The sequence below is a fragment of the Danio rerio genome, chromosome 13, assembly GCF_052040795.2.
Source record: "Danio rerio strain M-AB ecotype USA chromosome 13, GRCz13ab, whole genome shotgun sequence".
In the NCBI taxonomy this organism is placed as follows: domain Eukaryota; kingdom Metazoa; phylum Chordata; class Actinopteri; order Cypriniformes; family Danionidae; genus Danio; species Danio rerio.
In genome coordinates, this window is record NC_141033.1 from 26696793 (window position 1) to 26721738 (window position 24946).

Sequence of the window (24946 nt, forward strand, 5' to 3'; positions counted from 1 at the left end):
TCTTTAATTCTGTAATGATTTTTGGCATACTAGAAAAATCAATAATTTTAACCCATACAATATAGCCACAAATATATCGTGTGATTTTTCTTTTAGGCCAAAAATATACCCGTGCAACAAATACTGGTTTTGTGGGGTAGGGTCACATATTTGCTAAGATTACACATATACAGCACCTCCCAGAAACTCAGAAATCATAATTACAGCAGATTATTTTGGTAAGGAACCAAAAGCCATCAATTACAGTTATGCCATTTAGAGCTGCTCATCTAGGCTAAATTATAGATAATCATATTTCATGGGCCTGTACAACTGTGACTCCTCACCCACTTTTTGTGAGACATTATTTGAAATCTTCGATTTCAGTTTTTTTTAAACTAGAGGTATGCACATTATAAAAAAAGTTTTCAACAAATACAATGGTTTCACATTTTTATAAAATTGTTGTAAGTTTGCTTTGTAGAGTAGTTTTAGTCTAATTGTGGACCCAAAATAATCATTTGTTCCTATAGAGAATTAATTTCATTATGTTGAAATCGTGTCGGAATAACTTGCTTCTTTAATTTGATTTAACATCACTGAAACTAATCATTACAATGTGATCATGATTTAGTAAAATAAACTATTATATTGTGCACATTATTTACATGAAGGAAGGAAATACATTTGTAAAAATAATTGGTGGCAACAATATACATTTTTCCCCTGCATGCAGGTGCAGGAGTCCGAATTAACTAATTCAATGAGACCTACTGGGCTCCTCTAGAATAGACCCATACTGAGAACATTTACACCTTTTACATACTTAATAAATCCCAGTGTGTCTGGACAGAACTATTGCTCAACACAAGACTGATCTTAAAGGTTAGTTTGCCCCAAAAATGAAAATGATGTCATCATTTACGCACCCTCAGGGCCATTTGCATCCATAATACATATTCAAAATAAAACAAATCAGTTTAATAATAAAATTCACCAAACTGAGAAATTTGAAACAGTCAAATACTCAAATAATGCTGGTTTGTTGTAACTGAACACATTTGAACAACAAATATAGACAAACACGATGTTGGGTAATTTCTGTAATAATTTTAATTAGTTTTTTAACCCAACAATTGGGTAAAGGGTTTGTCCATATTTGTCCCAATAAAGACTTACAGCAACCCATATTTAATTTTAGAATACAAAGAGTATAAAATAAATCCAAATTAATTAAAATGATTAAAATAATTAAAATAAATAAACTTTTATTCACATAGATCAGCGAACATAATCAGAAGCTCCAAACCTTTTTTATTTTTTCTGTTGAAGACAAAGAAACAAACTGCTGGAAACCAACCTCTTAGTATTTCAGAGCCTTTCATAGTATTTGTTTTTCCTACTATGGATGTCAATGGGTAACAGTTTCCAACATTCTTCAAAATATCTTCTTTTGTGTTCAAACCTACCTAGAACAAACCTCATATTTTCTTTCAAAAGATCATATGCTGTGTGACCCAAGAATGAACCACATTGATTCCTGCATGGCACGCTTGTGCTTTCATGATCCCAACTGAATACTGTAAATAATGTCTCCTGATCGATGTTTATACATGAATAAAAGCCTCAGTGCTGAATTGCATTAGTGTCTCTTGGATTAAACCGCATGATTCATAAGGGATTTTTTTTTCATCTCTTTACAAATATTCTCCGACATCACAGTGAACAGATTTACAGTAATGGGACTATTTGACACAAAATGAGGGAGAGTAAATGATAACAGAATTGTCTTTCTAGGGTGAACCAACCCTTTTGCACTTAATAAAAGCTATAGAACACTAATGGAATAAATGCAGCTTCGCAAATTGATGCTTGGCGTCTTCTGGAAGTTCACAAGGATTTTGTTTAAATATTTGACAGAGACCTAGAGAGATTTGAAGATGAGCCACACTCATCCCTGCATCAGCTGACAGACGATTGATTTCAGACAGTCGATAGTGACATTCACTTATTCATCAAAACGGGCCCACTGGGTGTCTTTTAAAACCTGAGAGGGAAAAAAAGCCATCTAATTTATACATGTAGAAACTCCTTTAAATTATCAATGGCCAGCTGTGATGAATAATACAAGCTACAATTGGAAACAGATTCTTCATTTTAAAGAACTCATTAAAAATTGACCTGAATGTTTTTGAGCCATCGAATAATTTAAATAAAAGACGAGGCTGATTTAGGAAAAACTCGCTGCACTTCTAAAGGAAACACTTGAACGACCTACTTTTCTTCTGGTGACAGGCAGCGCACACACTGGATCATTATGAACACGGCGCTGCAGTTAAAGATTTGGGCTGCCAAGTGGCACCCCATTCAATCTTGCGTCAAACTTGAGCGAAGCACTTATCCTCCGATTGCTTCAGGACAGCTGCTGATGCTGTAAGTGTGCTGTAAATTGATTAGGATTGAGTGTCTATGAAATAACAAATAGCTGGAGGGTTCGATCATGATGTGCCAAGAATCAGACCACTCCAATATAACAACATAATAAGGTAAATGGTTTGAGTTCCTGATTTATTTACATATAAATGTTATAAAAACCTACAAAAATCTGAATTTGATGTCTGAAAGAATGTACACGGTACAGGGGTTGGATGATGAAACTGAAATACTGGCCAATTTAGTGTTGGAGGTTTCGCCAGCAGCAAAAATCTTGGGCTGCAGACAATCTGAAACAACTGTGATGAGTCCATTTTCACTGTCTTTCCCACATCCGTGAAGGTTCAGTGTGGAAAAGCCCAAAAGAAGCATACCACCCAGACTGTTGCATGCCCAGAGTGAAGCATGGGACTGCAATATCACCCATTGGTTTTAAACATTGTATCCTGACAGCGATGCCTGTATTAGGATTATAATGTACCAATACACACAGCAAGACTGGTGACAGAGTGGTTTGATAAACATGAAAGTGAAGTTGAACTTCTCTCATGGATTACACACTCACCAGAGCCACTTTGGAGTGTTTTGAAGGAGCCAGGATTGGTTTTCCTGCCCCAGCATCCCAGTGACCTGGCCACTATTCTTCAAGAAAAATTGTACAAAATCCATCTGGCCACTGTGCAGGACTTGTATTTGTCATTTCCAAAAAGAATTGATGCTGTATTGACTGTAAAAGGAGGCCAGACAACATACTAATGAATTGTTGTGTTCCAAAACCAGGCGTTTCAGTTTCATTGTCCAACCGTTGTAAATGCTACAGACATGAAAACCTTTACAGGGTTCCCGCTCTAAGCCAAATGTCAAATTACCTGACTTTCACTAACTAAAAAGATGAATTTCCATGACCTACAGTAGAATAAACAGAAAGACGGGCAGCTGTTGTGTCCGTCCAGAATTGAACAATTCTGTGATTTTAAAATTTAAAAGCAAAATCAAGCAAATGGCACAACATGTTGAGCTTGCCGTTTTTAAAATTGCAAGTTCCTGCCGATTTTGGCAATAAATCGAAGTCTGCATTTGATTGCCGGTTGAATAAAATGGCAGTGAAATTTAGCTTAACCATAACTACAAGCAAAACATGTGGAACAACATGATAAAAAACTAATTTTAACTATAAATAATAATAATAATAAATACATCTTTTAACCCTTATGTACTGTTGGGGATGTTTTCAACCACTCTGGGGTGATTTTGTCTCTTAATTTAACCTTTACTTCTGTGTTTTTGCTAGCAGAATGATTTTTGGTGACAAATCTTACCATCTTAACACATATTTTAGGAAAATGCTTTGAAATTTTTAAATAACAAATTTGTTACCCTTTTATTATGCTAGGGATAAAAAAAATCATCCTCGAAATTAAACTGTTGTAAAAATGCATCATTTGCATCAATGCATATTTTCATAAACTTGTTTTTTGCATAAATCTGTTAATCAACCCCAGTCCTGATCAAAACTACTAAATAGCTTAGAAAATTACCGGATTTTAACTCTTTAATTGCCAAATTCAAAAATGATGTCACTGATTTGGTGAAAATAAAACACATAAAATGACATATATTCAATATAAAAGTAATTGTGGACTGGATTATTTTTAACTTATATCAAAGTCTTGGACATGTCAAACAACATACATCACCTTTGATGCATTGTTTTTGATTAATTTGATTTTTTTTTTCCCTATTTTATTGTTGGTGGCTGTTTTTGCCCTTCAATTATAACCAATTTTTTTTTATTACAAAACCATGACACCATATAATCATTGATGGTTAGTGGTTTTCCCTGTTGGAAAGAGGTAAAATTCTAGATACCCTCTAGATAGGCCTGTATTTAGTAGTTTTGATTTTATGCAAAAAATTATCTGATGGATTTTTACAGCAATTTAATCCAGTCTGATCTCTAATGTATCTAAAGGGTAGTAAATTTGAACAGTGCACAAGGATTAAAATTACAAGATTTTCCAGAAACTCCATGACCCATGGGAACCCTACCTTTAGCGTCTGAGAATTACAAAAGAAAAAAAAGATTTTCAAGAATTGAAATAAATAATGTCATAGGTTTTGAGAGAAGCCATAATTTTAGGCCCCAAATATTTAAATAATAATAATTAGTCCCTGCAAAATCCTGGAGGCACTGAATACATAAAGAATTTCAATTGTGTCCTGGAAATAAAAAATCGTAAGTTGAGCAAAAAATGAAGTTGAGCAATTTTCTGTATAACAATGAACTGAATTGCCTTGCGTTTGTGTGGTCGGGACTTCTGTATGGCATTTTATAATGTAACTTGTGTCTGTCTCCTATAACAGAAAGAAGAAAATTAGCCTTAAATGACCTGTACTGTATTCTGGCACTCTCGACAATATAAAGCTTAATAAAAGGGTTTTATTGTCAAAAACCTAACAAAAGCCTCAAGGGTATAATTAAACATCAGATTATTATTATTCTGTTAGTGTGGTTGTGCATTTCCTGCTCATAAACTTGGGATTTGAAACTCACTTTACCGTGGGAACATTTGGCTTGTAGCCTACAATTGGACAATGATTCTCATTTCCTATGGTGTCCATTTATTGTAAAAAAAGGTCTATAATACTTTATTGCTTTCCTTTCAACCTCTTTTCAGACCCTCCAATACAGAACTTCCTGCAATGAAGGAGGAAATGTGAGGTCAGGGTGGAACTAGCATATTGAGGCACAAAGTATGATTATTATTACATCAATTATGGAATTTACCATTTTGTCATTGCAGGAGATAATAAAATATATTTTACCACTCATTTATAGGAACTTTTCTGAGTATAAGTGCACATAAGTGCATGTTAAAAATATATTATCATTTAGTTTAATGTTACTTTAATTTATTTTAATTATCAGGTTTTCAATTTTTTTAATTACACAAAGTTTAACATATTATTCGTCAGTCAGTTTGCTTGATGCAAGTTGAAATGATTCAATGGTTAATTTGATTTAACAAAAAAAATAAGGCAGCAATAATTTATTTACAGTTTTATGTCAATATCAAAGACTTAAATCAGTACCTTGTAAATATAATAAGTGAGGCAAGCAAGAAGAGTATTACCAGATACTTGTATAAGCATGATTGGTGATTGGATAGAAACTGTGAAGAAATAAGCAATATGGAAGAATTGACATCTATTTCGAGACTTCAAAAGCACTTATTTCTAAAACATTGCAAGAAATGGATTAATTACTGCAACCTTAACAACTGTTGAATGCATTGAATCTAAAACAAAGTAAGCCCTCCAATGTCGTGTCCTTTATTTACTTATTATTACTATTATTGTATTTGTGTATTTCATGTCCAATGCGGTAAAATTGTATATTTTTGAATGTAAGACATTCTGTTGTAAAATTTAAAAAAGTTTTCAATAAAGTATTAAAAAGACTTAAATTAGAGGTTTTCAGTTTTGTGATACAGCCTGGAGTGAATTACAAATACTTTGGAGATTATGCAAAATAAATATTTTTCTTGTTCCCATTAAAGCTTAACCTTGTTTATGAATATTCTGATTGTGTTTACATTCTCCCTTTCCAATCTGTTTACAAAACATCTAGAATAAAATAAAAAAAAAAACAATGTGTGTCTTAAATCGCATACTCATGTACTTTTCTACCGCATTTTATAATATAAATATTGTATTTATTGTGCATTTACACTGCGCACGCACGCACGCACGCACGCACGCACGCACGCACGCACGCACGCACGCACGCACACACACACACACACACACACATATATATATATATATATATATATATATATATATATATCCCATCTCTGGGAATCATCCACACACACTCATACACTACAGACAATTTAGCCCACCCAATTCACCTGTACCGCATGTCTTTGGACTGTGGGGGAAAACCGAGCACCCGGAGGAAACCCACGCGAATGCAGGGAGAGCATGCAAACTCTGCACAGAAATGCCAACTGACCCAGCCAAGGCTCAAACCAACGACCTTCTTGCTGTGAGGCAACAGCACTACCTACTGCGCCACTGTGTCGCCCGTTATAAATTATCAACTTATTAATTATTTTTTCTAATTATTTTATTTCATTTCATTTGTTTCTAAGTGACTGCTGTTGGTTACATTTAGCTTTAGTTTTCATGCAGAGATTTTTTATTTCATATTTTTAAAATGGATTTAGTATTAGTTTTCATGTACTAAAATATTTAATGAACAACTTTGTCGGTGCACACACAGTCCTGAAGTATTAAAGTATTCACACATGCCAATAATAATGTTTTTCAATGACGTTTTCTCAAATACACATTCTAGTAGTTTACATGGGACAATAGTAATATCACGCATTGAAACCCATTTGAAAATGCGTTTTCAGGTTCCCAAAACCCCGTCCAAAATGCCATTCATTTACACAACTGTTTTCCATTTTTAGTTGATAGCAGTGTTGTGTAAATGTGTCTAAATCCTTATTTCCACTGTGAAACAGCAATTCTCCAAATTGGCTGCTATACCATGTAACGACCTGAAGTCAACGAGCACTCTTAACCTCAATTGAAAATAAAATAACAATTTAATAAAAAAAAAAAAATGTGCACATTTTCAAACATGTCAACACTGACTGAGCAACTCAAAAATGAGGCCAGCTGACTCCTGCAATGATAAATGTACAGTCACACTTAAAATATTAACAAACGACATTGGAGCTCTACAATAAACACACAGAAATCTGTTATAATAACCATTGATAAATGCGCATTTCTACCTGTCATCCAAAAGTCTCGAACAGAAATCCATGTAAAATGAGTGTGAACAGGACTCTTGCTATGTTATTTTAGTTATTACGATGACCTGTCTGCATTTGTGTCCTGTGGGGAAATGTCTTTTTTTCACTCTCTACACTCAGTGGTTTGTTGTATCTAAGGGCCCTACATTTGAGCATTCACTAGGGCTAATGAGGCGAATCTGTTTTGCAACAGACTTGGCTCTCAGCCACTGGTTTGATCATCCCTGCCAGCTCCTGGGTGCCGACTGGGATGCTTTCTGCCCTGTTCTGGCCTTTCGCTTTACTGCAAGACCCCCTACAGATAACAATTCCTCGAGTCTTTAGCACAGACCGCTATGGCCAGCTTTGAAAGTGCCAAGCCAGGATCTGATAGGAACATTTCATTGTGCTTAAAGCCATTGATAAGCCAGCCATCCGCTTCCAGCTAAATGGCAACTCTGCCTTACTATTTCAACCTCCTGGACAACTCCTCTTTTCACATCAAATGCTTATGTTATGACCTTAAAAGCAAAGAATGTGAGGGACAAATCGAGTAATATCAATCCAAAAATATAGCCTGAAATCATAAATCAGAATAGGTGCATACATTAGACCAAAAGGGAACTAGTCTTCAACTGAAAACCCTTCATTCCAATTGGTTTCATCTTCATTTCTGTCAACTGAAGGAATTCCTTGCCATTGCCCCTTTAAAACCTCATTCACACTACCACTGACCTTGTATCTGCCTTTCACCATGGGTGCCGACTGAATTCATTAGTGGGTGTTTCCATCTTGAGGTTGCTTAGGTACCATTCATGATGATATTCACTGCAAGCGAGTTCTCTTGCTGCTGAAGATAAACATTGTGGAGGTTATACTCTAAAAATAAGTGGAATCAGTAGATGCTTAATTATAACGATGAACAAGACTTAACTCTGTGCTTTGCCATTTTGGCTATTTATCTCCTGCAAATGTTGGTCTGTGTTAGTTTTCAACATGGAGAATTCAACCAGCTGGTGCAGAAGCTGAGGTGGGATCACGTCAGCTGTACTGATTTGTGTCAGTATAACTTAGTTGTGTCACTCGACAGACACACATTCATCTCCAACAGTTGATGTTGTTTGCATAGCTGAAGGTCACCAGAAGTCACTATCTATCCTTTAAAATGAATGGTCATTTGTCGATTTGACGCTCATAATGTGAATGGGGCTTAATGCTTGCATTGTTGAGGTTTAACAGATACGTAATACAGAGTAATACTGTATAATCAATTTAAGTAATCTAACATTAATGAAAAGGAAAATCTGAATTGAGCTAGATTATGACACTATTGTCTTCTCTTGGGCTGCTTTATAGCTGAATCCACAGGTTTCGTAACTGAAAGGTTATTAAATCAAATCACTTTTATTGTCACATCATCAGCAGCACGTGTGCTATGATGAGTGATAAGCTTAGGTGCTGGCTCCAGACAGTACAAACTACAGATGCAAATGCAGATGCAGAGCGCAAATACAACGACAACCAACACTGAACTGACTAGAGATGAATAATTATGTTACCTTCCCTTAATTTTGTCTAGGGGAACACAGGTACGCAACAGAATGTTAGTGGAGTTTGTGTGTGTATATGTGTGTGTGTGTGTGTCAGCAATAAGGTCCCATGAGCAATCTACCAAAGCACTACACGAAAGAAAAATGCAACTTGAATAAAGATTAACGAAAGATTTAGTCAATGATTAAGGAAGGGTTTCAAGAAAGCTTCAAGAGGGAGTTCAAGGCAAACAACAAACACAAAGTCTAACTGATAGAAAGGGAAGAACTAAATAATCTATCAAAGAAAAGAAAAATACAGCACTCCCTTACTAACATAAACAGGAGAAAACAATTACAAAAAGGAAAATGGCACCCCCTCTCTACTAGAGTTGTCGCGATACCATTAATTCACATTACGATACCATACCAGCTGAAGTATCGTGATACCAAGTAGTATTGCAATACTGTAATACATAAATCTATGAAACAAAAAAATTGTCAGAAATACTACATTTTATGTTATATTAGGTCTACTTGAATTGAATTAATAATTCCCTTATTATTGAAAAAAGTATTTGCACATCACTTCACCTAATATGCATTTGTTCTTTTAGTTTATTCTGCAGATAACTGACCAAAAAAAAAAAAAAACACAATAAAATAAAGAAAAAAATTATACAGAATGAAATTTGTTACAAAAAGAGCAAATTATGCTGTATGAAGCGGAGTTTTTTTTTCCTGTTGCTCTTTTGGGTTTTTCATCTATTGTTTTTTAGTCCTATCAGGTAAGAATCCAAAGTAATACAATATTTTACTTTGTGAGTCGCTATTTTTAAGAGACTGTTGCGATTGTTGTAGATAGTAAATCATATTGAAAGGAACAGAAATGAACTGATTCAGATTTGCATTTGAACTGAAGCTTCAGAAAACATGCAATATGCTACCATAAAAGGCATGAATTCAGTTTTGCAACCTTAAAGTGCTCCACAAACTATTCAACAAAATGGTCTATAGTTGCACGAACTTGTGAGGATTTTAGTGACATTTCCACATGCAACATTATGTATTATAGATAGACCGTTAATGACGATACTACGGTTTACAAACTACAGTGGCACCACCAGTATTTTGGAGTCATTATATCACAATACTACCATAGTACCGGTAAACCGTGGAACCTTACTCTCTACTAACCCAATTCTAAATTAACAATAGTAAATAACAAAGCATTAAATAATTAAATAAATAAATAAACTCACAACCAAAGAGTTTCTAAGGCAAAACTCCATGAGATGAGCAAACAGCAAACAGAACTTGAACAAATTAAAGCTTCTAATCAACAGATAATGCTTTAAAGCAGACAAGTCCAAACTCATTCCTGAAGGGCCGGTGTCCTGCAAAGTTTAGTTCCAACCCCAATCAGACACACCTGGGCTAGCTAATCAAGCTCTTACAAGGCTTTCTAGACAAAACTTGCCTCAACACACCTGCAAGGATGGAGCTAAAATCTACAGGACACAGGCCATTCAGGAACAAGTTAAAGCCTTTGTAAAACCACACACACACACACACACACACACACACACACACACACACACACACACACACACAAAACACACTGTTCTAGTGAAGACATGCTGCTCCTCTCATCCTCATCCTCTTCTCATAACAAATGACAATCAGTTGTAGAGCTGCTCATAGCTGAATAACGTATTTTAGAACTGGTTGAATTTACTCCATTAACTGATTTGACTGGAATGATGACTACTGTTATTGTAGAGCAGATTTAGTCTCATGAAGCTCGCATCATTAATTCTGTTATTTATTTTTGTTTATAACACTGAATCTGCTCTAATCGATATAATATAAACCTCTGTATAAAAACACTGTCTGTGATTTGACAATTCTAGGATAAACACTAACCCCTGACTCAGCTGAACAAAGAAAAAAAGCTGAGGAAGCTTCTTACAGGTGGTCCAACTCTTTTTCATTTGTTTAGTTGCAGACACACAATCCAGGACTGTGTTCCATTCTGAAGGGATTTTCCCTAAGTACTCATCTAGAGGTATGCAGTCCAGTTGCTGTAAGACCACTTACCTGCAGAGTTCAGCTCCAACTCTAATTAAACTCACTCGAACCAGCTATTCAAGAGCTTCAGAGTCACTAGAAAATTCCAAGTGTTTTGGAGCCAAACTCTGCAGGGCATTGGTCCTCCAGGAGTAGGATTGCACATCCTTTGAAAGTTTTTTTCCTCCAAAGAGAGAGAGAGCTTCAAATGTATAAATGGTGTAGGAGGCTAAAAAAAAAATTGTCTATTGGAATGTGCTTCCGCATCAACTGGGATTGAAAGTGTACCTCAGTAGCACCATTCAAAATTCTTGATTGGCCTATAAAGTGGCCAGTTTTGGACACTTCTGTATGGAATGAGTCCACATTATCATAGTTATGACTGTCCCCACTCCAAAGTACCCTTCAGAGATGGATTTATCCCAGTTGGAGAACAGTGCAGGCTTCCTAAAGGACTGCAGACTAATTGTGAAACAGCTCCACCATCAGACTGCCCTCCAGACACTCATCTACATGCTCCACAAGCATGCCAAGCCAGCCAAGCACTTGCAGAGCTGGACAATATATTCAAGAACTTGTTCATGGAGCCCTCGACTTCAGAATAGTGTGAATGACACTCAAGCATAATGGAGAGTAAACCACCTGCGGGATTGAAGAGTTATAAGTGCTTTAGCATGTGTAACAACTGACTTATGATATTGCCTTTAGTCACCGGATAATCCCACCATGAAGTTTAAACACCTCCTGGGACATGTGGGTGCTTCAACTCTGTTACATTTGTCTTAGGAACTCAGGTATAGGAACTAGCCACAAGGTCAGCACCCAGGTATATCCTGCTAACGTTAGCATTCTGAATGTGTAACACTTTAAAATATGGTGCCAGTGTTTTGTATGGCTTACAGTATGCCTGATTCTTTGTAGTTTTTATTGTGCTGGATTAGACCCCACTCTGAAATTAGGAACTAATTTAATTCTCCAATGAGTTAATAGGAACTACAGTAATCTGAAGGCCTCTACTCTTGTTGGCTGGCAAACTACAGCACTTGCTACTTCTTCATGAAACCAGTAACATGGCCAGCCAGTCCCATCAAACTTGGAGAGTTTATGCTGAACATCTTGTTATATAGAAATAGTATTGGTTCCAGTAAGCTGAACATTTATTCGGTCTGCATCTGACCAGTTTGGAATCCAAATTGTCTTAGGAGAGAACATCGGGAACAGTGTGTTTGCTGTACACTGCAGGAGAGTGCTGAGACACAGTGGAGCATTTACTGTGACTGCACTATTAATGTTCAACACCATTTTTACAATATAGGTCTAACAGGCTAGATTTTTAATTGGTTATTTGTCATCCAGGAGACACTTTTACAGTACACTAATTTTACAGAGTCCACCTGGATCTACATCAGGTTAATTAGTTTGCTCAGAAGCACAACCCAGAGACTGGATTTCGCCAACTCCAGCTGATGAGCTGCACATTAGTTTCATAACCATTACAGAATTTATAAATTCAGATAAGCTACTGTAACACCATAACAGTTTTAGTTTTACATGAAAACTGCACAATAGGGTTTGGCTAATACTACTTAATATAAAATACATGGTGACAAGAATGCAGACTTTTTTAAAATAGAGAAGCATCGAAATGAGGGTCAAAACTAGAATCTGGGTTGAAACTAAAAAATCTGCATGCACTTGGCCAAAAACTGAACCAAAACATGCTTTTATTTCATTAAATAAAGTAACTTTTTAAGATTTTTAAACTGTAACACAAATATGAAAAAAGACAGTACAGTAGAACTATTGCAAGCAGCAGAAACAAGTTTACTACATATAAATGATTGGTCAGCACATTATTTGAATGGACTTTGCCTTTCCAGTAAGCATGTGCAGGCAGGACTTGACATTAACTCTGATCATCAGCCACTGTGGCTGGTAGTTTTCCAACATTACTAGCCATTCACCATTTTCACAAGCCACGGTTTTGTTGTCGAGAAAATATATTTTACATGCATAAAATTTGACTTTGGCATGATAAAATTACATGATTTAATTTTAATTTCCACATGCGGCATTATTTATTTCGCTTTTTTGTGTTGTGTATGATCTTGCTAAATGAGCATGAGCAAATGGGTTGTGGTTTCATAGTGTCACATTGCAATTAGTTTTTGCTTCATATGACTTTTCATGGCTTAACACTAAGAATTTACCATTTTTTTCTTTAGCCACACCAAAAATAAATAAATCTTAGCCTAAAATAGCTATGAGCAAAAGAAAGCAGGTGAAAAACATTCCGTGTGCGATAATGAAAAGATGATCATGTAAAAGGTTCAAGTGAAAGCAACCTGCTGCTTACAAAAATCTGGAGCACGTGAAAGCAGCAGGATTGTGGGTACACGCGTGATGATTTTTGTTTTAAAGAAACCCAATTGCACCAGTTACGTTTCCAGGCACAGATGCTTCACGCAAGGAACAGTTTCTTTTTTTAAACACTTGCGTGCATCACATCACCTGAAATCAGCCTTGACACTGAAGCCCTCAGGATCGCCTGTGTCTCACCGTGTGCATTATTATCCTCCCATTTGGTTTTCGACACGCGAACAATTTATGATTGTCATCTCTCACGCCGGCCCTAAATATTTCAGTTAAATGTTCTTAATGAATTAGTTTTTTTATGTTAAAATGTAAATACTGTTACTTAATGGATAAGATAATTAAAAAATTGGAATTTACCATGGAAACTTTAATGTATAACAGTTTGGTATATTCACCTTTGGCCCGTCAACCTCAATCAAGTTTTTGGCCCTTCATAAGAAAAAGTTTGGGCACCCCTGATCTACAGCTACTTCACAAGACTCTAGAATTGTAAACACTAACTCCAACGGGTTCGCGCGGCTCTCTGTCCTACCCACATTGGTCACAGTTACCAAGCCAAGCCATCTAAAGCTTGCGATACGTGTCGTTGCAACATGTAGTTATATATTTTTTTAAAAGGTGCGTGTCAGCCACGGCGATGGCTATGCAACTGCGCAAATGCTGCACCAGAGCATATGTGTGCGATTGACACAGAAGTATAAATCAGCCTTTAGCCACCACAGCACATGCATAGAAACGTGTATGGCAGGTCCATAGCCATCCTGGTCAAAGGGGTTGTGGACAAATTAAGTCAAAATAGGACAAATGAGTTGATGTATGGGACAAATTCTGGTCCAGAATCCAGAATTTGTCCCATACATCAACTCATTTGTCCTGTTTTGACTTAATTTGTCCTCAGAACTACCCGAACCCCCACTGGCTACAGGCCTGTATGGGTACACTTGCACTTTAGTCAGCCCAGTCATTTCTACCTTAGGTGTGAAAGCCAAGCAATGCTGCATAGCCTTTTTTCACAGCTCATACTTTTGGCAGTTTCTCTTTCAGCTAAAAACTGAAAATGCCGATTTCAGTCAATAAATTTGTCAATCAACAACAAACATTTGGTCATCATTTATTTACCCTTATGGCATTTCAAACCTGTATGACTTTTTTCTTTAATAAGAAAATGATATTTTTAAAAACACAGGAAATTAAACAACAGAGCTACTGCATTTTCTAGTGTGGATAAAATATATTGTATTATTTTACACAAAAGAAAGACATACAGGTTTGCAAAAAAAAAAACAAAAAAAAAAAACATACGCACAGCTAAATAATGTCAACTTTTGTTTTTGGATGAAGTTACAACTGTTTTTATCACCATCTTTAAGATTTATTTAACTATAAGAGATTAATCAGAAGTAAAAAGACAAAATAGGTTTATTTCCTTGACACATTTAGGGCACTAAATATAACTATCAAACAGTGTACTTTTCTTCCCCTTGTCTTTGAGATTTGTGATAGTGTGTGTAACTACTGTACAGTTCATTGAACACCTCCTTGACGCCCATTTGAAGGGTGGTGTTCAAAAACTTGATGTCTTGTTCAACACAGTGGTCCAGAATGCAGTATATTCCCTCTGTTAGATGTGCCTTGATTTCTGGCTGAAGCGTCACCTAGAAAATAAGAGCAAAAGTATACAATGACAGCAATTATCGGCAAAGTGCGCTGATGTGATTCAGTGCAGTAACACGAGCCTCAGGTCACTCAGAAGGTCAAACACACTTCACAATTGAAGTGAACAAAAACAAATGGTTCTCAGATTGCGTTGGGCAACATGTTGATCCTTCAGTTTAAGGTTAACACAACCTCTCATCTGTTAGAATAACATTTCTGCCAAGAGTTCAAGACATGGGATGTGAACTCTAAAGCTGTAATAGTGTGTTTTTGAGATTTATAGCAGTTAGAAGACTCTGCTCAAACACCGTAGCAAATATTGACTTAGGCAGGCGGTTCACAAGATCACAAAAGAAACATTTGAGCAGAAATTGGCATGGGCATGAGGTAGGTGAGAAACAGAGCTTGGCGATATGACAAAAATCTTATATTACGATACAAGTCATCTTTAATCCTGATAACGATATAGTACTTTTAATTTCACTTATTTCTGTAAATTCAATCAATTAATGATTATACATGCATACATACACTTGACACATCTTGACTTAGATTTGAAAGTATTCCAAATTTACTCATTGATTTGCGATCAGATTTCTTCCCTTATATAAAATTCAGGGCAAATCTTTGATTTTCAAAAAATAATGGATTACAAGCATAAAATATCACTACATAAAATGCTAAATTTAAATATTGCTAAACTGTTATTGATGTTTCTGTTTGCATGGCTTTTGCACAAATTATTTTTTAAAGTATTAACGTAAACAATGTATTTTGCAACACCACAATGTAAACAATAAAACATAATGTGAATCTATAGACTTTTTATTTTGTCCATTCAGGAAAGAAGCGTGATTTAAGTGACTTAAGTGACAAGGCATGGTTGCTGGTGCCAGACAGGCTGGTTTGAGTATTTCAGAAACTGCTGACCTACTGGGATTTTCACACACAACCATCTCTAGGGTTTACAGAGTATGGTGTGAAAAAGAGAAAACATCCAGTGAGCGGCAGTTCTGTGGGCACAAATGCCTTGTTAATGTCAGAGGTCAGAGGAGAATGGCCAGACTGGTTCCAGCTGATTGAAAGGCAACAGTAACTCAGATAACCACTCATTACAACGGATGTATGCAGAAGAGCATCTCTGAATGCACAACACATCCAACCTTGAGGCGGATGGACTACACAAGCAGAAAACCACACCAGTCAACTAAGAACAGGAAACTAAAGCTACAATTCACACAGGCTCACCAAAATTGGACAATAGAAGATTGGAAAATAATGGCCTGGTCAGATGAGTCTCGATTTCTGCTGTGACATTTGGACGGTAGGCTCAGAATTTGGCATCAACAAGATGAAAGCAAAGATCCATCCAGCCTTTTATCAATGTTTCATGGTGTGTTGATGGTGTAATGGTGTAGGGGATATTTTCTTTGGGCCCATTAGTACCAATTGATCTTCTGATGGCTACTTCCAGCAGGTTTATCCGTGTCATTAAACACGAATCATCTCAGACTGGTTTCTCAAACATGACAATGAGTTCACTGTCCTCAAATGTCCTCCACAATTACCAGATCTCAAACCAATAGAGCATATTTGGGATGTGATGGAACAGGAGATTCACATCATGGATCTGCAGCCGACAAATCTGCAGCAACTGTGTGATGCTATCATGTCAATAAAGACCAAAATCTCTAAGGAATATTTCCAGTACCTTGTCGATCTATGCCACAAAGGATTAAGGCAGCTCTGAAGACAAAAGACAGTCCAACCCGGTACAATTAAAGTGTACCTAATTAAGTGGCTGGTGAGTGTTTATTACTTTTTTCTTTGTCATGATGACAGTACATAATATTTTACTAGATATTTTTAAAGACACTAGTATTCAGTTTAAAATTAAATTTAAAGGTTTAACTAGATTAATTCAGTTAACTAGATAAGTTGGGGTTGTAACGCAAATCATTGTAATTAGGCAAGTCAAACAAGGGAGCTCATAATATTGACCTTAAAATGTTAGTTAAAAAAAGAGAAAAAAAATGCTTTTATTTTAGGCGACATAAAACAAATAAGACTTTTCCAGAAATTTTTTTTTAATCAAAAATACTGCAAACAATTCCTTGCTCTGTTGAACATCATTTGGGTAATACTAAAGTAAAAAATAAATTAAATCACACACACACACACACACACACACAACACAACACAACACAACACAACACAACACAACACGTTTCAGTAAAGACTGAAAATAACTAGCAACTTACCCTCTGCAGTTCACTGACGTATTGCGCGACCATGAAGGAGGACAGGACAGTGAAATCTTCAGCAGCACTGGCAACATGAGTGTACATCCTCTCCACCAGCCTAGCACACATCAGAAGACTCTCTCTGTCTTTCTCAGAAGCTGAAAGCAGACATATCACAAAGCAATTCTGATATTTTAATTGGAACTGTCAAAACAGACTTGTTAACGCATGTGATTCATTATGCTAAATGCAGCTGGAGCGTTTAATTAAAACTATAACCCTGATTCAATTAATGTAAACCATGAACCCACTCTCTAAAACCACGTCACGTCAGCAAACCCTGTGATTTATTTTAACACAGACAGATTTCAGCAATATGTGTGATGTGGTAGGAACATTTTAGGTTTGATATTCCAAAACACTATCATGTAATGCACCTCAAATTATCATATAATCTAACCTAATGGGTGATTATTCTCATTAAGGCTGCATATATATGAAATAAAATATAGTACAGTCAAAATCAGTAATAAAGATTTTATTATGTGTTCAAATTTAATTTAGTAATTCTCAGTAGTAATTTTTCCAGTCTTTAATGTCACATGATCCTTCGGATATTATTTTAAAGTTGGCATGAAGTCAAAATACAGTTATAAACAATGTACATGTGCACTCATTATTTTGTTCACATTGATTTTGCCCTCATCAGTTTTAAATCTTCTCAGTATGACTACAGACTGAACCACAAAGCTGAGGACTGGTGGGGGATAACGGGTGTTTTCTAGGAGAAATAACAAAACGGGAGCATGGCAGGAGATGGGCCTGAAATATGGGAAATTTTCGGGAAAACCGGAGTGTTGGCTGGTATGCCTTAGAATCATTATCACCACCTACTTGATTTTACAAAAATGGTGATTGGCGAATTTTGGGTTTCCATTTCAGTCAATGTTTCATTATTATATTGCAAAGATCATTTTAACATCCATGAAGTTTTGGTACTCATGTTATGTAAATAAAAATAATTAATTAAAACACAAATGACTATTATTTAAGCAAATAAATCCTATTCAATGGCCAGAGTAGAATATTAATATAGTGTTATACATCTATTAAATATAAAAACATTTTTATTACATATAAAGATATATTATAGCCTGTACATATTAACTTGCTATTATTTCCTTCATTATAATTAATCCATTATATAAATTGAGCTCGTCTAATTTAGATCAGCAGAGCCAGCTTACGAGTATCCGCTATACTGACTCGGTCAAATGATGACTGATAGAAAACTGTTCAGTCGATAATATTAATGTGATCAGAAAACAACATTCCCCATTCACCCGTCTCGAACGTGAAATAGTATACATTATTGTCTATTGATATACTGATCTATTGATAGTAATGTATTGATGGCAAGGTCCGTGTAGACGTTAATAACATTAACATCCGTCATAATCATATATGGTTGGCCCCTGCTTAGATTGTGTGTCCTGGATTGTGTGCTGAAATGTGTGTGGGTCTGCGGGTCTGCACCTGGGTATTATTGTCCAAGACTGAGTTTGGACACCCCATATTACAACATTAATGCTGTAAAAGGAAAGGTTCTAAACTGAAAATATTTAAACATAAACCTTTCATCGGAGGTTTATCGTTGGCTGAAAAACACTAGTTGTGCATATAGCCCAATGGATGTACATCACTATAGAAGAAAAAAAAAGGCTAACTTCTGTTTCATGTCAAATTTAACGACCAGATTTGGTTCTCAAAAAAGTTATGATTATCATTGTTTAAAACACTAGTGCGGCTTAATATTTTTATGGATCTCTAAGATTTTGTGATCAAAAAACAGCATTTATTTATATTTGTAAAAGTCTTTTTGTCACTTTCGACCAGTTTAATCCATATTTCTTAATAGAATGTTCAAATCTTAATAAATCTATTAACTAACCCATACATTTCAAAGAACATCTGTCCGATGTCTTCAAATCTGGGGAATTCTATTCAAAATTTCCAAACTCATTAACTTCACAAGTGATTTATTTCAAAGACATCTCAGTTAAAACACAAGAAACAGGAATCCTGATTAAATCGCTTCAAAGTGACATTATCTTTGGATCCAGACAGAACAGAGTGATCATGCAGTCAAATTCAGACTTTGAGAAAGTTACCATAAGAAGTTCAATAAGACCGAAATTGCCTCACATCTGAATACATTTCAGTTCTGACCGAGCTTTGAAGTCAAAATGAAAGTCTGCGAAACGAAGAAAGACTAAATGTACTGATGCTACTCCAAAAAAATAGAAAGAGGCTTTAAACCTCAGAGTCATAAATAGAGTTCTCAATTCAAAAGGGATACGCCTTCAGTGGTAAAATGTGTTGAGCCTTGAGCTTCGGGATCAAATTCAACCTTCAGTCTACATGGAATTTTTTTTCTCCTTCACTTCACTTTGAAATTCAATCCAAAGAGCCACAGTCTGCGAGCGCCTGTCTCTGAACACAGCTCAACGAGGCGCTTGTCTCATTAGGTGAATCATACCTCTGAAATAACATATCTTTCTCTCTGCACAATAAAATCAGGGCAGCTTGTAGATGGAGAAGAAACAGAAGACATGACTCCATTGATACTCAATTAATGAATTGAGAATAAGACACTTTTTGTATTAAGTTTCAATTGTAATAGCTTTCCAGCATCAGGTGCTTTCCATTTTCTTTGTCTGCCAGCTACAACCAACATTAAAAGCTTGAATGCTAAAAGTGTTTTTGAATTCATTGACAATCAATTCAATTGGGTGCATAGAGGTTTTCTGGAAAAGGTTACAAAAGAGTCATGAATAGAAGATTAATTTAACAGCCAAGTGAAACTTAGCCCTCACATTTACTTCCCAGAAAAAGGTCACTTAAATTTGGTTTAGCAATTGAGCTTCAATTAATGCAAATTCAGCTCTGCCATCACAAGGATAATATCATAACCCAATATACACTCACCGGCTCCTTTATTAGGTACACCTAATTAGTACCAGGTTGGAACAATTTTTGCCTTCAGAACTGCCTTAATCCTTCGTGGCACAGATTCAACAAGGTACTAGAATAATTCTTCAGAGATTTTGGTCCATATTGACATGATAGCATCATGCAGTTGCTGCAGATTTGTTGGCTGTACATCCATGATGCAAATCTCCCGTTCTACCACATCCCAAATGTGCTCTAATGGATTGAGCTTTGGTTACTGTGGAGGCCATTTGAGTACAGTAAACTCATTGTCATGTTCAAGAAACCAGTCTGGGATGATTCGTGCATCATGACATGGCGCGTTATCCTGCTGGAAGTAGCCATCAGAAGATGGATACACTGTGGTCATAAAGGGATGGATATAGTAACAATACTGAGGTAGGCTGTGGAGTTGACACAATGCTCAATTTGGTACTAATGGGCCCAAAGTGTGCCAAGAAAATATTCCCGACACCAATACAAAATTCTTTGTAAACCCTAGAGATGGTCGTGTCTGAAAGTAGATCAGCAGTTTCTGAAATACTCAGACCAGCCTGTCTGGCACAAACAATCATGCCATTTAAGTCACTTAAATCCCCTTTCTTCACCATTCTGATGCTTTGTTTAAACTGTAGCACATTGTCTTGACCATGTCTACAAGCCTAAATGCATTGAGTTGCTGCCATGTGATTGGCTGATTAAAAATTTGCGTTAATGAGCAGTTGAATAGGTGTACCTAATAAACTGTCCGTGAGTGTATGTTTTTATAATTTAGTAACCCAAAAATTCTGTGTTGTAATTTTTGAATAAGTCAAAAATATAATATTTTATCAGCAAACAATCAAAAAAACACGTTCAGTTAATTGTAATATTAGTATCAGTTGCAGCATCAAAAATACTAGCTATTTTTCTAAATTAAATTAATTTTACTGAACCATTTAATATTTCACTCTTTGAAACATTTTAAGAGAGGCACAAGTTAAGATATAAAAAGATATTTTTTTGTTTATTAAATGATTTTGTCAAAGAAAAGTTAAAGCCTGTGGTATTGCTATATGTAAATTAAGATGTTCTTCTCCAGAAAAGTATTGACTGAAGTGCAGCCCTTTTTTAGTGTCCAAGACTCATTGTCTCCATGCAATTAATAAACCATCGGTATTGGCCTTTTAATAGTATTGCTGATATGCCAACAGCTTTAAATTAATCCAAAATCATTCATTACAGAAAACATTGGAGCATACCTAGTAATTTTTCTGCACAAAACTCTTGTGGATGTGTTTATAATAGGTGTGCTTACCTCTGTCAGTGTCACTCCGCTGTTTCCCTTCATGCATGACTGAAGAAACTAAGCGATAAAAGCAATTCAGGAAGGTGGGAGAAGCTTTCAGCATTACCTGCAAACATTTAAAGCTTTCATAATTGGTGCACAGCTGGACTTGATGTAAAATTCTTTAGCCTTTATGCTTATGCAAGTCTGAATTTACTGCATAAAGTAGAAAACAAAAAAACAATAACCATCTGTGCCAAAAAAGCAAGCTTTTAAGCATTGTAGATATGCTCAGATAGATGGCAAAACAACACTATGAAATCAATGACAAAATTAAATAAAAATAATAATAACATTTTAATAGAAGGCTGATTATTTTATTTTTTTTAGCTTCGTCCTAGCAACCTCCTAAGCTATGAGTGGAAAGTCAAATATTCACATCATCTTTACAATAAATGCCAATATACACTACCTGACAAAAGACTTATTGCCTATCCAAGTTTTAGGAACAACAAATAACTTGACTTCTAGTTGATCATTTGGTATAAGAAGAGGCTTATATGAAAGGCAAAGGCCTCTAGATTACGCTTTTTTTTTACCAAAATAAAATATGATCATGCTTTGATTTTTAATTATTTTATTAGGACAGTAAGGTCTGACTTTGCTTAGACAAAAAGAATTAATATTGTGTGTGACTCCCATGAGCTTGGAGAACTGCATCTGTACATCTCTGCAGTGACTCAAATAACGTATTAATAAAGTCATCTTGTATGGCAAAGAAAGCGTTCTTACAGGACTCCCAGAGTTCATCAAGCTTTTTGGATTGATGTTTAATGCCTCCTCTTTTATCTTACCTCAGAAATGCTCAATAATGTTCAAGTCAGGTGACTAGGCTGACCAATTCAGGAGCACCTTGACCTTCTTTGCTTTCAGGAACTTTGATGAGAAGGCTGAAGTATAAGGAGCAGTGCTATTCTGATGGAGAATTTGCCCTCACCTGAGGTTTGTATTGTAATGGGCAGCACAAATGTCTTGATACATCAGGCTCCCATACCCCCATACTGAATGGAACCCCAAACCATGACTTTTCCTTCACCAAACTTGACTGATTTCTATGGGATTCTTGGGTTCATGTGGGTTCCGGTAGGACTTCTGCAGTATTTGTGATTATTGGGATGCAGTTCAACAGATGGTTTATTGAAAGAATCTACCTTCTGCCACTTTTACAAATGATCAACTAGATGTCAAGATATTATTTGTTGCTCTAACAACTGGGATCGACCACAACACTTTTGACAGCTAGTGTACAAATAAGCCATATTGTGAAAATTAAACACATTATCTGGTCATTTAGGGCCAGATTTATTAAACAGGGCAAATAAGCATGAGGCTGAAATTACTTTAAAAAAGTGTGAACCAATGTAATCTACCAAAAACAGCATAATAATGCTGGTTAGTGATACACATATACTGAGATTTAGGCAAACACCAATAACTCTATTTTTGAAAGATACAAAAAACATACACCAAAAAACAAAAAAACTGCACAGAAACATCTAGTTTTTCCTTTTTGCTAAATAAATTACAATAGACTGTCCTAATTGTATTTATTTATTTTTTTGTATCATTTTTTTTTTTTTGTTAAAATGATTATAAGGATGGTTGTGCACTTGTACACTGTTTACCTTTACAAGGGAGGGAGCGTTATTCTATTGGGAATGATTTGCTTGGCAATCAATGAGTTCACATGCTAACTACTAATAAACACATGGTGCTTCCCAAATTGCATTCTTATGCACTATTCCACACCATTTTGTAATATAAATAGTGTAAGTAGTGCACTCACACTGAAAACTCAGAATAAGTGCACTTTAAATACCCAGATGATGCACTTATTAAACCGTAATAAAGAAGTGTGGAATGATGGACACTTCACACACTCAACACCGCAGCTTTGCTCACGTAGCGGTAGGGGCGGAGCTTTCAAGCACTGATGTTGGATTCCATTATTTATTTAGTATTGTTAAAGCAAAATTCAAAAGAGTGTGTATGGGTGTTTCCCAGTGCTGGACTGTGGCTGGAAGGGCATCTGCTGCGTAAAACATTTAAGAGATAAGTTCCGCTGTAGCGACCCCTAAGTAATAAAGCGACTAAGCCGAAAAGAAACTGAATGAATGAAAGCAAAATTTACATACAAGAGTGGCTATACCGCCTCCCGATGGTGAAGGCGGTTATCCTCATGGCAGGTATTATTTGGTAATTTGGTAATTTATTTCACAAATTTGGCAACCGTCAAACGTCAACCGGTAAACAGTTTGAATTTCCGCTTTAGTAAAAAAAAAACTATTAGTGTCCCATTTGGGACGACACTACATACATATACTGTTGATTGTGTAAGTGCATAAGTACATAGTGCATAAATGCATAGTGTATAGCAGGGGTCACCAACCCTGTTCCTGGAGAGCTACCTTCCTGCAGATTTTAGTTGCAACCCTGACCAAACACACCTGTTTGTAATTATCAAGTGCTGCTTTAGGTACTATTAATTGGTTCAGGTGTGTTTGATCAGGGTTGGGACTGAATTCTGCTGGAAGGTAGCTCTCCAGGAACAGGGTTGGTGACCCCTGGTGTATGTGTATAGTGTGCCGTTTGGGACGCAGCTATTGTTGCATAAGTGCCACACCCTGGTGTTTCCTGGTGGAAGTGGCCTTAATAATCAGCAGTATAATGCCCTCTGCCACACTGCACTTATTGTTCAGGAATGGTTTAAATAGCACGATGAAGCGTTCAGGGTGTTGGCCTCCAAATTCCACAGATCTCAATCCTATTGATCAATGGAATATACTGGACAAACAAGTTTGATCCATGACAGCTTCACCTTAAGACCTTAAGTTACCTTCTGCTCATGTTTGGTTTTTTAAAGCCTATGTCTACAGGGGTGTCAGCACTATTTAGAAGCACATAAAAAAACAAAAGCACTTTGGTCAGGTGGTCATAATGTTTGGCTTTTCAGAATGGTGGTCATACCATTTTGGCTTTTTAGAATGACGGTAATAATGTTTTGGCTTTTAAGGATGGTGGTAATAATGTTTGTGTATAATATTCAAATATTGTCAAATAAAAATGGGTTTGGACACATTGACTGCACTACTAAATCCATTTTGCACATCAAAATTTATTGTTCAGTCATCCTCATAATTAATTCTAAAACAACTGCCTAATATCTGCTCCTCATTTTACTTTATAAAGCTTCTCAAACATAAGGTCATCTTGAGATTGTGGTCAAGCATAACGCCTTTACAGTTTAGCACACTCTTGCCATTCCCCAACTACCAGACTCCACCGCGAGCTCCTTCCCCTCAGGATCTGTGGCAACTGTCCAAACTACATTCTGATTTTCATTTGTATAAAGTGCAAATTAAATGCCTCTCCAGGGCACTGTAATGTTCACTCCTAACATCAAGCGGCATTAGCCTGTAACGCACCTATTTGCATAAACATTATTATCAAAAACATCTCAGAGTACTAATTCACCAGATCAGATAAATGTTGCCATAAGATCACTCATCTTTATATTGAGCATAATGAGAG

At 36.0% G+C, this 24946-nt stretch overlaps 1 protein-coding gene across 5 annotated transcripts in view; it reads right to left on the reverse strand.

Annotated features, from left to right (window-relative positions):
• Positions 1-14293: 14293 nt before the first annotated feature.
• urb2 (URB2 ribosome biogenesis homolog) overlaps positions 14294-24946 on the reverse strand; it is a 30972-nt gene continuing 20319 nt past the window's right edge. For 3 of the 5 annotated variants that reach the window (XM_087278406.1, XM_087278404.1, XM_087278405.1), the window contains exons 8-10: positions 21386-21482; positions 17116-17255; positions 14294-14853 (exon numbers count right to left, since the gene is read on the reverse strand). In XM_087278406.1, coding sequence (XP_087134532.1) covers positions 14656-14853; positions 17116-17255; positions 21386-21482 — 435 coding nt within the window. In that variant the 3' untranslated portion in view covers positions 14294-14655. 5 annotated transcript variants of the gene reach the window in all.